Genomic DNA, 17,669 nt, shown 5'->3' on the forward strand with positions numbered 1-17,669 from the left:
TTCATTAGGGATATTGGTCTATAATTTTCTTTCTCTGTTTTTGTTCTTCCTGGTTTAGGTATCATCACAATATCTGTCACATAAAAGGAATTTGGTAGGATCTCTTCTTCACCTGTTTTTCCAAATAGTTTGTATAGTATTGGAATTCATTGCTCTTTAAATGTTTGGTAGAATTCACGTGCAAATCCATCTGGCCCAAGAATTGTTTTTTCATAGGGAGTTCATTGGTAGCTAGGTCAAATTCTTTTTTCTAAAATGGACTTATTTAAGGATTTTATTTCCTCTTCCGTTAATCTGGGTGATTTATATTGTATAAATATTCATCCATTTCATTTAGATTGTCAAATTTATTGGCATATAGTTTGGCAAAATAGCTCCTAATGATTGCTTTTACTTCCTCTTCATTAATGGTGAATTCACCCTTTTAATTTTTGATACAGGTAATTTGGTCTTCTTCTTTCTTTTTTCAAAATAAAATCAACCAAAGGTTTATATATTTTATTAGTTTTTTAATAGAACCAGCTCTTAGTTTTATTTATTGATTCTATAGTTTTCTTACTTTCAATTGTATTAATCTCTTCTTGAATTTTCACAATTTTGAATTTGGTATTTAATTGGGGACTTTTCATTTGTTCTTTTTCTAGCTTTTTTGGTTGCATGCCCAATTCATTGATCTCCTCGTTCTCTATTTTACTCATATAGGTAATTACAGATATAAAATTTCCCCTTAGTACTGCTTTGACTGCATCCCATAGGCTTTGGTAGGTTGTCTCATTGCTGTCATTCTCATGAATGAAGTTGTTGATTGTTTCTATGATTTGTTGTTTAACCCACTCATTCTTTAGGATGCGATTATTTAGATTCAAATTAATTTTTGGTCATTGTCTGTCTCTATCTTAACAAAGCCCCAAATGGTGGTGGATTCACAGCTTATATACCCTTCCACACAACAGGTGGTTCATCAAACAGCAATCTGCCAGCCTCTGTTGTCTCTGGAAATGAAGAATCATTTTAATCAATATATGGGAATTATTATTTCCCTCAAGGGAATTCCAGTCAAAAGCATGAGAGTATTGAGTCCAGAAGACGAAACCATCTGGCTAATTTGCCAAATCAAGTTTGTCTTCTTTCTTAGCGAGGAAGAAAGCGTACTTGGTATTTTGGTGGGACATTGGTGAACCCAACACGACTGGTCTTTATGCTAAGTTCATTTGGATCTCCAACTGGTTTGAGGGTGAAGTTCTGTACAATAGTAGTAAGGAACAAAAACAACTCCATCCTTGCCAGGCCCTCTCCAAGACAAGAACGTTTTCCTGGAAAGAAACAAAAATTGTGCTTGGAAATCTTCATGGAATATCACAATGTAATCCAAAGTGAAACACACTCTTTGCACCAGGACAATAGTGGGTAAAAGAATAAAAATGAAGAATGTAGATGGTCAGAACTGTTGTGAACTTTTATTGTGAGTTAGATTTCATCCTTCCTAACACCATGCTTCCCATGCCAATTCCTTGTACAGAGGATCTTGCAATAAAATCATAGTTCCACTAAAATGAGGACAGCCTAGAGCCTCAGCTCATCTGTTGAGGAATCTGAGAAGAACCCAGGTCATGGAAATGCTAGAAAACAAAGTGTACCATATGCTACAGTGGGGGGGGGGGTGTTTAGAGGTGAGTGGGAAAAGGAAGAGGATTCTCTCATTAGAGTGAGAGGTAAAAGGAGGGACAGCTAGGTGGTACAGTGGATAAAGCACCAGCCCTGGATTCAGGAGCACCTGAGTTCAAATCCAGCCTCAGATACTTGACGTTTACTACCTGTGTGACCCTGGAAAAGTCACTTAACCCTCATTGCCCTGACAAAAACAAAAAAAGAGAGAGAGAGATAAAAACAGGAAACGTTTCTTTTTACCAATGGAGAAAGGTATGAAGCAGTCGCTTTTCTTGAATTTCCCATTCGTATCCAGGAAGTGCTGGGGATCAAATTGGTCAGGGTTGGGAAACTCTTTGCTGTCATGCAAGGCTGGGGAGAGCAGTGGAAATATTGTTGTACCCTAGAAGGATTAAATTCCAACTGAGAGTCAGGTATCATCATAAATACCTTTCATATGCCAGTCCCAAGAATCTTCACTGGCTCCCTATTGTCCCTAGTAGAAAATGCACACTCCGTTGTGTATGTATAGATTGGAATATCCAGGCATTGGGATTCTGCATAGAATCCAAACTAGTTTTCCAGGTTGGTGTCACCATTATTGTTCCCATCATTCCCTCCATGGGATTCCAGCTAAGTTAGAGCAAGTGCTGTTCCCTTCCACAAGGCCCCCTCTCTGGTCTTCATACCTGAATAAGGGCCATGTCCAATGCCTGGAAGACACGACCTGATCACTTCAGCCTTTTAGAATCCCTAGATTTCTTCAAGGATTGACTTGGGTACCACCTTCTACAGGAAGCCTTGACAAGGCCCTGAGTTCTCTGGGCTCTCTCTCCCTTCAGCTCCCTAGTCTATTTTTCTATGTCTACACCTGCTGCATGCATGACTCTGGGCAGGACATGTGAATTGTCAGTAGCCAAGGCAAGGCTTAAAGCCTCTAGTGACAGACCAGGCTTCCTGTGAGGAGGTTTCTTTAGCAGGAAGCCCCTCTGCTACTCAAAGCACAGCTTGGGTATGAAGGAATAAAATAATACTTTGAGTGGACATTGTTGTACCATTAGAAGCCAAGGTCCTCATTGTCCAATACTGTCCTATTCTTGCCTTGTGTCAACAGCACTTGGCCCAACAAGTCTCACAAAGTAGGTTCCTTTTGAAGCCTTGATAATCTGAACTACACAATGCGCTCTGTGGGGTATATGAAATGTGAAAATAGGTGGGATGCTCCCTTCTCCTTTCTTTAAGGGAGAATAGTTCTGCTGAGCTATTTCTAGGAAACTTCAATCTAATTCAATTTCTTTCAATCAATACTTATTTAGTACCCCAGGAAAGCAGGTTTTTAGAGTCTAAAGACCTAGGTTCTTCTACTCAATTCTAATACTTTTAAATTACCTTGGGTAGTCATTTGATCTGAGACTCAGTGTCTCCATCTGCACAATGGGACAGATGATAGTACTTACAAAATCCATTTCACTCTCTAGGAAGAGAAAATAATATAAAAAGGTTTTGCTTGAGAGTCTCACTCTATTATTTTTTCTGTACATTTTCTTTCCAAAGTGCTGCTGTAGTGAATAAGACGCAAGGAGAACCAAGATAAGTATTCACTTTCCTCTCATTCTACTTTCAGCTCTGTGTCCAAGTTAGTTGTATCTAACAAAAAACTGCTTTAAGGAAAACTTCACATGAGATCATGACAATGGCACTTGATTTTCTCATGTTTAAAATGAGATCACTGGACCTGATGATATCTAAGATTTCTTCCAACACTGGACCCCCATGGCCCATGACTACTGACCTTAGGGATAACATATTGTTTGAACTGGATGTCCCTGTTCACTGCATGGGGCAAGTTGAGTGGTATGAGGTCAGTGAATCTTTGCACTTCATGTATTACAGCATCCATATAGGGCATATCTTGTCTGTCCTTTATGGAAGGAACTCGATTTTGTCCAATCACACGATCAATTTCCTCATGAATTTTTGCTGCAGGGACAAAACCAAGAACAACCACTTAGCTCCCTGGTCTCCTGGGACTGCCCAACTGAGCCTGTATGGAGTGTCTGACTGATCATATGGCCTTAGATAATTCTCATATGGGCTCAATGTCCTCCTTCTACTCACTGGAGGGTATAAAGGTTTTTGCATCAGCAATGGGATAATTTTCTGTGTCTTAGTGGAGATGAGTCAGGAAAAGCTGTATTTGCATTCCTCTTTAGACACTATCTGTGTTAATTTAGGCAGATCTTTGAACCTATCAAAGCATCATTTTCCTCATATGAAAAGTGAGAATCACTAAGGTTTTTTCCATCTCTAAATCTAGTAACATATGATTTCTAAAATGGAGATAACTGAACCTCCCTTAAAAAGCATCTAATGAAATTATATACCTATTATATATATATATAAACATATTTTGCAAGCCTTACATCCTTTCTATCAATGCCAAATATTATTGTCATAAAAGTAGAAATCTTCATTTGAAATTGAAAGTGCTAATGGTGACATCCTATTGATTTAACCTATTCATATAGTATGTACCAAATTATTGTAAGCTGCTGAGACATAGAATCAGCATTGAAAGGAATCATTTTCATCTAGGGCCATCCACAGTTGAACAAGCATCCTGTTTCCAATGGAATGAATAAAGGGCCACCTAGCCTTTGCTTGAGAACCCCCAGGAAGGAAGAACTCACTAGCTCCAGGGCAGCTAAATGGGCTCTGGGAGAACTCTAATAGTTGGCAAGTCTTTCTTACATGAAGCTTCCAATTCTCACTTTGTAACTTCTAACCATGGCTCCTAGTTCTGCCTCCTTGGACCCAGCAGAACCAGCCCTGTTCCGATATAAGCAATTTGGGCAAAGGGGGCATTTCATTGGAGTCTTTGTATCCTAAGCAGAGAACTGGGTGTGCAAATTAGGAGCTTTATATATTTGTTCAAATGAATTGAATTCCCCACGATAGACCTTCACATACTCAAATAACTATCAGGTCTTGCCCAAGTATTCTGATTTCTTAAATATGCTACTGGCTGACCTCCTACTGATCTGTATGTGAGTCATACAGATCCAGAAGGTAAGAAAGTGGGGCCAGCTCCTGAGCAAGACACAGGACTGGGAAAGCAAGCCTGATTGGCTACAAGCATGGCAATTCTTGTACCTTACCTTGGACCTCAGGATGTTTCAGAATGAGCAGCAGGCCATGTCTCAGAGTGCTGCTGGTAGTCTCTGTTCCTGCACCAAATAGGTCTGCTCCAGTCATTACAAGATTCTCCAAGTCAAATTCAGACTGGGGATTGTCTTTCTCCTAAAAGAGAGGTACAAAATAGATAAAGTAATGAGAGACTGCAAGGAAAGTCATTAGTAACCATATGCATAAAGTCCATCCTAGAAACCTACCCTAGCCTTCATTTCCCTACCTAGAAAGAGAGGCTGGAGCCAAATTGTGCAGGGCTTTAATGCCAAAGAGACGAGTTTGTGTTTTGTCTTAGGAACCCTGAAACTTCCTGAACGTGGGAGTGCCCCCACTGAGTCCTGAATTTTATTCATGTGATCTTTGTAGTTTTGTGGAAAATGGATTGAGGGTCTTGATGTTTAGAGAGCTGTTAGGAGAGAAATATAATTGTCTGGGTGAGAGAGAAAGGTGACCTGAACCTGGGTGGTTGTGGTGTCAATACAAAGAAGAAAGAGTTAAGTATACTGCCAGGATAGCGTTGGGGAGGAGAGAACACATTTACCCTCTCCTCCCCACCCCCACCCTACCTGTACATTATCAGGAGTTATTTGGACAGTTCAGATTTGGTTTAACATTCTTCTGCACTCCCCAAATGATTTTTCTTTCTAGGGGGTGTTTAATTCATTGGCTTAGACCGCAAAGAAAGGAAGGAAATAAGAATTTATCAAACATCTACAGTAAGCTAAATACCTTGCCAATATTATCTCATTCAACTGTTACAATGATCATGGGGGGTAGATATGATTTTATCCATCTAATAGTTGAAGAAATGGAGTCAGGCAGAGGTTAAGTGACTTGCCCAGGGTTATACTGATATCAACTTCTCTTATCCAGATTTGAACACATCTTTCTGATATCAGGCTCAGTACTTTAGCTATATCACCACCACCTTCAGTTTGAGTAGAGCTATGTAGGACTAGAGGACAGTTAAGGATTACGGGGAGTGTTGGACAGACGCCCTGATGGCAACTCTGAGTCAATTTTCATCATCAGGAGAAAGTATGGGATACTATAAGTGCTTTATTTGTTTTCTGAATTAGTTTTGGGGTTTCTAGGAGCCTTTTGTATCTTTTACATTCTCCTGTAGGGCAAAATTAAGGCTGCTCTCTGCCTGAAATGAATTAATTTTCAGTGTTTTGTGGGAGCCAGTTATAGGACATTATCATTTATAATGATAAACATAATATATAATATAATAACAATATATAATATTATAATTTATAGTAATAGCTAGCACTTATATAATGGTTTAAGGTTAATAATTTAGTTTCCAAACATATTATTTTATCTTCATAACCTCACTGGGAAATAAATGCTATTATCCCCATTTTACAAATGAGGAAGCTGCAGTAGACAGTGGTGATATGACTTGTCAAGGGTTACACAACCAAGACGTGGCTGAAGCTGTCTTTGAAATCATTTTCCTTACTCCAAGTCTTGCTCTGCACCCCATTTCCCTGTTTATAACTTCCTTAGCATGTTTTTGTGTATTTTCTCCCCCATTAGATCATAAGCTTCTTGGCGTTAGGGGATGTCTTTTCCTCTTTTGTGTCTCCAGGACTTAGAAAAGTGCCTGGCCCATAGTACTTGCTTGGCAAATGTTTATTAATTGATTCCCATTATCATTATATAAAAAAACCATCCTTCTCAAATCAAGAAAGCCCATAGCTCATCACCCAGCAAAGGAGAACTTTTCCAAACTCATTTCTGATACAGAGTTGAGATAAACTACAGGGTCAGACCAAACAAAACCCAGTTACCTAGAAAGCCAGTGTCTTTCTTGGGGACACAGTTACCTTAAGACTCTCTCTGGTGTCCTTTCCTCTGCTTTTTTTCCTGTAAGGATCCTTGGAATTTTAGCCTTACTCAACAAGCATTGTGCATCCCCCATATATCTTACCTGCTGCATTTTGGAGAGGAAACAGTCTATGTAGTCTTGAGGGTTATTGGGGTCCAGATTCTTTTGATGCTCCTTCACTCTTTCCAAAATGAAATGTTTCATTTCCTTAACATTTTGGGAAATTCTTTTATGTTCTCCAGGAAGGTGCACTCTGAATGCTGGTAAAAAGTTGTAGAGCTACATGATCCACCACCCCAACCGAAACAAATACATGTGAGTTTTTTTCATGAAGAAACAACTTTAAATTTCTAACTATAAATCATTATGTTTTATTCAAAAACATTGCATTTCTTTTTAAATCTAATTAAATTTTTCACAACAAACTTTTTTTTCTCTCATCTTCACTACCCATTGGGTGGGGCGGTGGGAGAAAGAAAAACAAAACCCTTGAAACAAATATACAGGCAGGCAAAACAAATCTCCACCTTAGCAATAGCCAGAAATGTGTGACACATTCTCCATTCTGAGAGTATCCCCTCTCTATTGTGATAAAATAATGGGATTTGACAGATGCCCAGGGGCCCCACCTGAAGATTGATTTAGAATTGTTTGAATTGGGTGAGACAGAAACTGACTGAGTACCTACTTAAGAGTGATTGGATCAAGACCACACCTGGCTGGCCCTGAGTGATGTGTTGTTCTCAGAGGCTGTGTACTACTGACATCAGCAAGAGACCACCCTCAACCAATCAGCTTGAAGGACCTCCCCTTTTGGGGAGTGAGACAGGAATTAGGAAACAGAAGTTAGCTTGCTGGATCTCCCTCTTTTTGTGGAGGAACCCGGAGTGGTGGGAAATGGAAAAAGGAGCATCCCTCTTGTCATTTGGGACTTCAGCTTGGTGGGAGAAAGAGAAAAGGTGGACAGGGAAAGAGAGGAAAGCAGAAAGCAGATAGACTTTTCTGGCATTGCGGGATCCCATGTGTTGTCTTTACTCTTTAATAAATCCTTAAAAGTCTAAACTCTTAGGGGCAGCTAGGTGGTGCAGTGGATAGAGCACTGGCCCTGGATTCAGGAGGACATGAGTTCAAATCTGGTCTCAGACCCTTGACACTTACTAGCTGTGTAACCCTGGGTAAGTCACTTAACCCCAATTGCCTCACCAAAAAACAAACAATAACACAAAACTCATGATGATCTTTTTGACACACCCTTAGAGAACCCTGATTTCATTTTCCATACTGATGGTCCCTCTTTTATGTCTGAGGGTACCAGTTATACTGGGGCTTCTGTAGTATCTGATTATGCTGCTATCTGGGCAGCTTCTCTGCCTTCACACCTTAGTGCACAGGCTGCTGAACTTGTAGCTCTCACACAAGCCTGTTCTCTAGCCAGAGGAAAAAGTGCTACTATTTACACTGTTTCCAGATAAACATTCAGTGTCTACCATGCTATAGGAATGTTATGGCTACAGAGAGGATTATAAACCCCAGCTGGCAAAGATATTGCTGATGGAGAATTTATTAAAGATCTCCTATCTGCCTTAAAACTCCCATCTGCTCTAGCTATTGTTCATTGTCCTGCTCATACAGGAAAAAGAGACCCTGTTTCAAAAGGGAATGAATGAGCTGAGTGGAACAAAACATGAACAAAGGAAAAGAAAGTTTGGTTTTGGCTGGATATGATTTCCTTAGTTCTGGATTCACTGGATAAGGGGTTGGATCCTGTGATATGTCCATTCATTGTAGAGGATGGGCCATAGGCTACTGGCCTAAGGGGCTTGCCCACTTAGCTTTGGCCATCTGTCTTCCCTATTCCCTCCTGGCTCTTTGTTGATAACTATTTTACTTAATCACATTTATGAAAATTACCCTAATTGGGATATCCCAAATCACAATAAGATGTTTCTCACTATTATTTTCCTTTTTGTATGGCCTAGAAATAGTTCAGATGCTGACTGGGCACAGACTACCTACTCAGATATTATTTGAGAGACAAAGACATTGCCTGATGTTTTTGTCCTTGAGTATACAGTGTATGGTTGCATGTGTGGGCTCATGGGTGTTGGGAACCTTGCTAAGAAATGAGAATATATGGCATGCTGATCCTATTGTTGAAACTAAACAGCCACAGAATAAGACAATTCGGGCCTTACCTGGCTCCATGGTTTGTTCAACAGATGAAAGTTTTCATTTAACAAGTTCATAATATAGAGAAATTTCTCACTATTGTATTGGAATCGATCATTGAAGAGGATAGAGCAGATCACATTGCATGGGGCACAGCCAAGGATGAAGGTGGGATCAGTGGGCTGACCTAATGTAGAGAAAAGTTACCAAAGGAGGAAAAAAGCTAGCTTTAATAGAAATCTTTCCATGCAGGTGGGTTCTGGACATCTCTTCTGCTCATACTTTAATATGGTGCTTAGTTCCTTTAATCTTAGTAAATGTTGTTCTCCTGAACAAATTCTTTTATTGAGTACAGGGAAGCTAGATAAGCTTATAATACTTGAGTGTGAGAAGAGGGAATGGGAGTTCTCTGGCCCAGCAGAGTGATTACCTAGTCAGTGGATCAGGGCAGAGACTTTTAGAATGATTCCCAAAACAAGTAGCATTTAGGACTGGGAATGGGTGAGCAGTTGGACCCCACATTCCCAGGAGGAAAGAAGTGAAAACCAACCCTTTGTTTTCCTGAGCTCTTCCACCAGACATTGGGCTTCCTCTTGAACTCTTTCTTCAATGCTTCTCTTTCCCATCCCAAAATTCCTTAGGGTCATGAGGGAAAATCTACGGATTTGTTTCCACCTCTCTCCATGACTGAAAACAACTCCTAGACAAAGGAGAATGGGACAATGGTCATTCTAACATTGGAGGTAGAAGGAGGGCACAGTGTGCATGATAATGGTGGGGTTTCTGGCTTAATGCATTGATCAAGTTTCATTTTATTCAATTCAACCCAAAATACTGCAATGATATCATGGTAAATGTCAGGTAGCTTCCACATGAAGGCCCTGTGCTAAGTGCTGGGAAGAGAACAATAAAAAGGAAAACAGTAACTATGCTCCAGAGGGGTCCCTTCTCCTGGATATACTTTGCCATATGCTTTTGCTTTTCTCTGACACTTTTGAGTAAATGGAATTTACCTTGTCCTTTCAACATATCATCAAATATTGGCATATCTCCTCTCTCCATAAAAACATCTCCTTGATCAACTAGAGCTTCTTTGGTAATGCTATATCCATGTAGCACCACAACACGCTGAGTTCCCATATAAAGAGTATAGATAGGGCCATATTTTTCAGCCAGCTGTAAAAAGAATGTTAAGAAATAGGATTATGGTCAGTATGAAACTTTATAAAGCTGGAATGTACCCCCACAACTACTTCATAACATGCTATATGCATGTGTGCATGCATGAGACCATATGTAATTAATGAATTCTGTGTCAACAAAAGTATAAGCTGTGGGATATTGTGGTAGTAGCATTCTCAATCATTTTAGTTTTGCTCTTTTCAGAATCCCAGTAATCGTATAGCACAGTATTTCTCTCAGGTGGGGCTTCCCTCTGTGATACATTGGTACCTATCAATTGTTAAAAATTTGAGAAAAAGGCTTGGAGTAGATGTTGGGTAGATAATCCATGGAAGATTTGTAGGAGGACATGGGGAAAAGCCATACAGGATGCAAAGGTGATTGCTAACTTCTTCTTTTTTTGGTTTTTTAAGGGTTTATTGAAAGATAGTAAAAGAAAGAGAAAGATTGAGAACAGATTTCCTATAACCTGGCAATCCTAACCTTCCTAAACTCCCCGTTCTGAAGTCTTCTGCCACCAGGCACCAAAAAGCACCAGAAGCCTCTCCCCAGCATCTGCTTCCTACTTCAAGTTCCCCTCCCAGAAATGGGATGTTCTTCAAGCTGTTTGGCTAGTGTCGTTTAAATTCATTGGTTCACTGGACCCACAGGCGATCGCGCTGTAAAGTTCAAAGTTTTTAGCTTCTAAGAACAATTACTTTCTTAAGTACCCTTAAGTACCAGCCATATGTACTTACAATCTAGTAAGCAGTCAAGAGTCAGTTGCCTTATCCAATTCATTCTGTTTAACTCAGTCTCCAGGTGGGCCCCTGAATACCTGCTAAATCTCATCTATCGCATTCCATTATCTTGACAAATTCCCCCCCCCCTTTGTTTCTTCTAGGAACAGGGTGTTCCTTGATGAAACACACCCTATGCTAACAAACAATACGTAAATAACAATATAGGAAAAGAAGAAAGAGGAAATTTTGTCCAGAGAGGCAGTCCCTCATGAACCAGCACTTTGACACAGCCTGCAGAGGGAGGACCTCTGCAGAGGGAGGACCTCTGCAGAGAATACATATTACAAATGGTGTATATAATAACAAAAGGGCAAAAGAAAAACAACAAAATGAAACTGTTCATTCAAAGTCTTTGAGATCTTGTGTTCTTGGAGTGGTGGGATGTCTTCAGGAAAACTTGGACTCTGGTCTGTATTCTAGTTGTCTCTGGACTCACTTCTTTAGCTGTTGAACTGCTGGATTTTCACTAATTCTTAGCTTAGCATTGTCAATAATCAAATTAAACTGTGAGAGTTCTTCACAATATAACTCATACTCAAACTATATATATATAATGTTCCCCCCTTTTGGAGGATTTATATGCATATGATACAGACACACCATGTGTCTGTATCAAGGCCAAATTTTGTAATGTGTCTATGATGACACCTGAAAATGTTATGCAAAGGTTAACATACCACATCTCATGGTTCTGAGACATCCAACAATGGTGCTAGGCCACAGGTTGATGGATTCTGACCATGCCATCAGACTGAATGAAAGAAAACAAAACAAGTTAAGTTGAACTAGGTGCATGTGTTGGAGCTTCCATGACACCAGGCTATTTTAGGAGGGAGAGAAGAAGAAACTGAACTATGTCCAGCAATTGTGGTCTACATAATCACCATCATAAGCAAACCATGGACTTACATGTACCCATCTCTCCTCCTATTGTACATATATTCTCTCCAGGGCCTGCCTCATTCTCATTGCAAGAGCAATTAGTCTCTGAAATGATAAGTTTCCATAATTCATAAATCTCATATTAATTTCACCAAAGACAGCATGATGGTAAAAATGCATGTTATGCTGCATAACTGAGGATATACTTGTAATATATACAATGATTCCAAACCATACCCAGAGTATACACAGTCATAATGACATATAACTGATAAATGAATGTAAATGATTGATAATATTAGGCATTATTACGTAATCTTCTTTTAGCAAGTAAGCCACATCATCTTGTACATGAATTCTCTATCTAGTATGACAATAACAGATACTTGAAGTGATGATCAATTTATCAAAAAGAAATAAAACATCAATCACCAAGACTCAATATTCAATGTTCATTGATAAACCAGGCAATAGGGTTCAATAACCCTTTGAAAAAAAACAACACCATAAACAAACTCATTAAACCCATGGTTCTCTTTAGATTCTGAGGCCCAATGGCCCCAAAGTATATACTTAAAATGTCTTTGAAATTCACTCAGTTTACAAGATTGAGTTAAGAAAGCAAAAGAAACAAAAGTCAAAAGCAAAACAAAAACAAAACAAAAAACCAAAAAGTTTGCTAAGTATCCTTTTGTGCTCATGAGGAAACTTAAGTATGTGGTGAATTCCATGCCCTTTCAATGCTTTTCAAAAAACAAAAAACAAACAAAAAAAAGATAGTTTTAAGGAACAAGGGTTAAATAGGGGGAAGGGAAAGGGTGGGGGAGGTAGGACAGAAAACAAGGCCATGTGCTTCAAAGGTTACCTGTAGAAGGAAAAGCTTGTTAAAGTTAAATTATTATGCTGCTAGAGTTTGGGGTATACCACATCATTTTAACTGGTTCACCAATTCTCTGCACGCCGAAGTGGCAGGGGTTTCTGAATTGTCATTGATTTTTCTAATGCTGTCATAATGTTCTCTATGGTAGAAAATGTGGAGTTCTTCATCATTGGCTTTGTTTCTACCACAAATTTGCCATAGGGGCTTATTCAACTAATGAATGATCACATTCAGCTGGTTATGTTTGGCAAAGGCTACAATCATCACTGTCACTCCACATACCTGGTTGTCTCAAATTAGCAACATGTTCTTTAACAGCTGCTATTGTTAGGATTTCTTGCTCCTTAGCATCTGCTTGATGGTAAAAATGCATGTTATGCTGCATAACTGAGGATATACTTGCAATATATGCAATGATTCCAAACCATACCCAGAATATACATAGTCACAATGACATATAAATAATAAATGAATGTAAATGACTGATAATATTAGACATTATTACATAATCTTCTTGTAGCAAGTAAACCACATCATCTCGTACATGAATTCTCTATCTAGTATGACAATAAGAGACAATTAAAGTAATAATCAATTTATCAAAAAGAAATAAAACTTCAATCAGCAAGACTCAACATTCGATATGTTCATTGGTAAATCAAGCAATAGGTTTCAATAACCCTTTTTTTATTTTTTTTGGTTTTTGGTTTTTTTGGTGAGGTAATTGGGGTTAAGTACCTTGACAGGGTCATACAACTAGTAAGTGTCAAGTGTCTGAGGCCAGATTTGAACTCATGTCCACCTGAATCCAGGGCCAGTGCTCTATCCACTGCTCCACCTAGCTGCCCCAAGGATGCTAACTTCTTACAAAAGGTATCTATTCTTGTTGCCTCTCCTCTCTTTTCTTAAATTTTTGCAGTATTTTTTCAGTCATTAATGGTCAACTCTAACTGATACCTATGGTTATTTACCAATGGTCTTTTGCCAAATCTAATGGCCTTATCTCAATCCACATTCTTCTATAGATCTTTATTCTGTTGACTACCCTCCTATTCCATCTATGCTCTTCTCTCTGGGTTGTTCATATCATTCCCTCTTTCTCTGTCTCTCTATTTCTCTATTTCTCTCTGTCTTCCTGTCTGCTTTGAATAGTGGGCTGATTTGGGGGAAAGCATGTTCCATGTTATTGCAGGAATAACTGTATATGTAAGTGTGGGAATGTTACTGTATTTATAAGGGATGAAGAAAAGGATGACCTCAGAGAAACATGAAAAAAGTTATGTGAACTGATTTAGAATCAAGTGAGCAGATCAAGAACAATTTATGTAATAAAAACAATATTGTAGGGGCAACTAAGTGGTGCAGTGGCTAGAGTACCGGGTCTGGAGTCCGGAGGACCTGAGTTCAAATCGACCCTAAGACACTTAACACTTACTAGCTGTGTGACCCAGGGCAAGTCACTTAACCTCAATTGCCTCACCAAAAAAACCAACCCAATATTTTAAAAACAAATTTTAAAAACAAATAGCTTTGGGGGCATCTAGGTGGTACAGTGTATAAAAGCACTGGCCCTGGATTCAGGAGGACCTCAGACACATGACACTTACTAGCTGTGTGACCATGGGCAAGTCACTTAGCCCTCATTGCCCCACAAAAAAATTAATAATAATCTTTTTTAAAAGAGCTTTGAAAAACTTGAGAACTAAGATTAGCATATGAAGAATCCAACATTCCAAAGGATTTATGATGAAACATGATATCCACATCCTGAAAGAAATTAAATAGACTCAGGGTTCAGATGGAGAAATTTTTTCAGACATGGATAATGCAGGACTTTGTTTTTCTTGGTTACATATTTTCCACAATGCAACTCATTTGTTTTCCCCTAAAACTATCCTTTCCTTGAAACTTACCCATTTCTTTTGAAGGTACCTCCATCATTCCTGATTTATAGCCATGAATTTAAAATTGACTTTTCATTATTATATACAATTAGCTATGGTCGAATCTGGTAGTTTCTATCCTCTTGTATCCCACATTTATTCCATCTTGTCTCCTTACATTTCCAATAAGCAAATTAGGTTCCCCCCTTGCTTAGAATACGATAATAGATTTGTGAGACAGGTACCCCAACTAGGTAACCCAATAAGTCACTCTGAGGGAAAGCGAAAATGTAGTGTGACAGACAAATCAAAGTTATCTCAAAGTTCCCTTGGAAATTGATGGAGATAGCCCAGAACTGATATTCAAGATTCTTTATGATTGACCCTTTCATGTCAATGATTCCAGCCTGGAGAACATTGGCTCTGCTTCTTACCCAGGCCAAAAAGTCATCCTTTAAATGAGGAGCAATCACTGTGGAGAAGAGTCCCACCATCCTCAGCACCACCACCAGAACCAATTAATAAACAACTGAGCCTGGCAGGCAAGTAAGCCCAAATTTCTTGGCAGTGACAGCCCAGCCCTGCACACTAGTGTTCCTACTTTTATCCCAGAATCCCCTAGTACAAGCCTAGGAAGCAACACTTGACAACTGCTTCTTTATATGCTAAAGCCACAACTGTTGAAGACTAGAAAAGAAAAGTTCCACCACCAAAGTCCTGGGCACTGTCCAATGGTTCAGTATCAGAAGAGAGATGATTTTTATTTGTGGAACTGGCATTAAATGTGCTATATTAACAACTGTTTTATTTACCTTAAGAAGCACAAAGCCTTTCCAACTGACAGGCAGCTGAAATCCTTTACTCTCTCTTATCTCCACAATAATGAGCACATAAGAGGTACTTAATAAATAATATCTTAATACATTCTTTAATGGTCTCCAAGTTCAATGACATGTTTCTTGGATTTCTCCTTTGCAACGAATAATAAGCACAAATAACACCTTAATGTTCCTGTGGCACAGTTCTGACCATGTCATTCCTCCACTCAAACGTTTGCAAGGGCTCCCTACTACCTCCCTAACTTGACACTTAAATGCCTCCACAGCTGGCTCCAAGTTAATTGTACAAATTTATTTTGCATTACCCGTCATCCCAAACTTTACATTCTTGCCAAACTACCCTGCTAGCTGTATTATCTCCCAATTCCTTGCCTTTGCCCAGAATGTCTTCCATGCCTCCTAGTCATTCCCACCCTCCTTCCAATCAGAATCTGTTACTTCCTTCAAGGTCCATCTGGTGCTTTTTCTGTTCTCTAATTCCCTTGTATTTACTTATCTATGAATTTGTTGTATCCCTCTAGTAGAAGGTAAGCTCCTGGAGGACAGGAACTATTTCCTTTCAAGGCAAGATTGTTTCCTTCACCCTACATTTCTCTCCTGAGTCTGGTGCAGGGTATGGAACATAGTAAGTAGATACTAAAGAAGTCCCTCTATCCCCAGAGCTAAGGAGGATGCATTACAAAAGATGAATTTTTGATCCTATTTTTGAGTTTCTTCTTTTGCTACCAAAGTTTTGACAAAACAGTCAATGCATGTCTGACACCATTGCTAATGGAGATATCATTCTTAGAGGCCTTAACTCACACAATTCATGATTTAGGACTCTGAATCATCATGATTCCTGAGGCACTTATTCATATAAAGCCTTTGTGCCTCCCTCCACAACCCAAGAAGGTAGGATCTAAACCCCCAATCCAATCCCTGTACCTCTGAGAATGTTGCAGTCATGTTCTTGAAATCCAATTGCAGGATGTTGCCAACAAAGGGGAGAGGAGTGGGACCTGGTGGGAGCTTTCCTTTTTTGAATCCTTGGCTCCATAGGGACAAGAAGATGAGGAAAAGGACACAAGCGAGGAGGATAGTAGAGGAGAGTCCCCAAAGATCCATTGCCCTTAGGGATGATCTTACAGATCTCAGAGGTACCAGCTCAGAGAAGCCAGAAATTTATAGTCACTGGTAAAATAAAAAAGGGGGTGGGAATGCCCAGCCAATAAGCTTATATTCCTCCTTGGCAAACAAGGTTTGTTTTTCATTAACTTTGATTAGATAAGCAATCGTAGAAATATCCATTGAGCTGTTGCATGAGAATCTGTCCCTGACCCTAACTTGGCACTAAATTTTATAGGGACTATTGGGAGTAGGGAAGAATTTTGTCTAACTCACATTGTTGGCAGTCTGAGGATGTCCATTTTGGGGGGTGTGATGCACTTGGAGGTAAGTGACTTGCCCAGGGTCACACAGCTAGTAAGTGTCAAGTGTCTGAGGCTGGATTTGAACTCAGGTCCTCTTGACTCCAGGGTTGGTGCTGTGGTAAAAAGTTTTTTAACAGTCGGTTAGTGAATATGGAAAGACTCCAGTTTTTAAAGGACCACCCTTTCGGGAAGGAGACTGACGGTGGCCGTGCATGGGCTACGCACGCCCTCCCGGCTGCTAAGTACTCCACTTCCGGGGTGCGAGCTTAAAAGGCCTATCCTGGCATTCCTATCTTTCCTCAAATTTCCTTTGAAGTCCTCTGCCGCCACCACCACCATCAAGTCAGGAAGCCAAAGGAGCCAGAGCTCTCCGTGCAGGCTCTCTTTCCTCCTTCCTGTCTCCTCCCAGAAAATAGGAGGCTCCTCAAGTTGACTGGCTGGTAGCCTTGATAGGCAGCACCCATGAGCAAGCATCATTTCCTGACACCATGGAAAAGCCACATGGCCTTGCCCTCTGAGGCATTTTCCTCATGGCGGAGCTTTCCCACAGCAAGTCTCCAGTAGGTGGCATCATTCCAATCATTACAGAACGGAAGTGGGATCTCTTGCCTGCTCTCCTGGTCTGATGACTGGGAGACACACAGACAGATGTGGACTGGAGCTGGACGCGGCCCGGCTCACCGTTAGCAGCACGTGCTTGACTCGGCTCTCTCTCTCCCCCCAAAGGTGGCCTTGGGCTTTTGGTGAGTTTTATACGGAATATAGACTAAGCTTAGACTTAAGACTATTTGCTTTGTATTTCTACTTTCCTATCCCTCTAATCAACATCATCTGGTAACTACCACACAATAAAAGCTCTAACTATAGACCAGAGGTTTCTTCCATTTACTAGTCTGGGAGATAAATTAAAGGAAAGGTTAAAGAGGGAAGATTTATGATCTAATATCCAATTTTAAATAATATCAAT

At 39.8% G+C, this 17,669-nt stretch overlaps 1 protein-coding gene across 1 annotated transcript; it reads right to left on the reverse strand.

Moving 5' to 3' along the window:
- Positions 1-622: 622 nt before the first annotated feature.
- On the reverse strand, positions 623-16,401 carry LOC122741555 (cytochrome P450 2C44-like). Its single transcript, XM_043985140.1, has 9 exons — positions 16,218-16,401; positions 9,856-10,018; positions 9,393-9,542; positions 8,869-9,029; positions 6,776-6,952; positions 4,806-4,947; positions 3,440-3,627; positions 1,909-2,050; positions 623-1,313 (listed from the first exon to the last, which is right to left on the reverse strand). Exons 1-9 carry the CDS (start codon positions 16,395-16,397, stop codon positions 1,132-1,134), a joined length of 1,485 nt encoding a protein of 494 aa, XP_043841075.1. The 5' UTR covers positions 16,398-16,401; the 3' UTR covers positions 623-1,131.
- Positions 16,402-17,669: the final 1,268 nt, after the last annotated feature.

Source organism: Dromiciops gliroides, chromosome 2 (genome assembly GCF_019393635.1).
Source record: "Dromiciops gliroides isolate mDroGli1 chromosome 2, mDroGli1.pri, whole genome shotgun sequence".
Lineage (NCBI taxonomy): Eukaryota > Metazoa > Chordata > Mammalia > Microbiotheria > Microbiotheriidae > Dromiciops > Dromiciops gliroides.

Bases quoted from the DNA above. Each gene is read 5' to 3' on its own strand.
- LOC122741555 (XM_043985140.1), bottom strand. From the start codon at position 16,397: ATGGATCTTTGGGGACTCTCCTCTACTATCCTCCTCGCTTGTGTCCTT. The intron at 6,953-8,868 runs GTAAGGCCCGAA...TGGATCATGTAG, and splicing joins TGAACAAACCATGGAGCCAG to CTCTACAACTTTTTACCAGC. The intron at 2,051-3,439 runs GTCAGTAGTCAT...TAATCCTTCTAG, and splicing joins AACAATATGTTATCCCTAAG to GGTACAACAATATTTCCACT.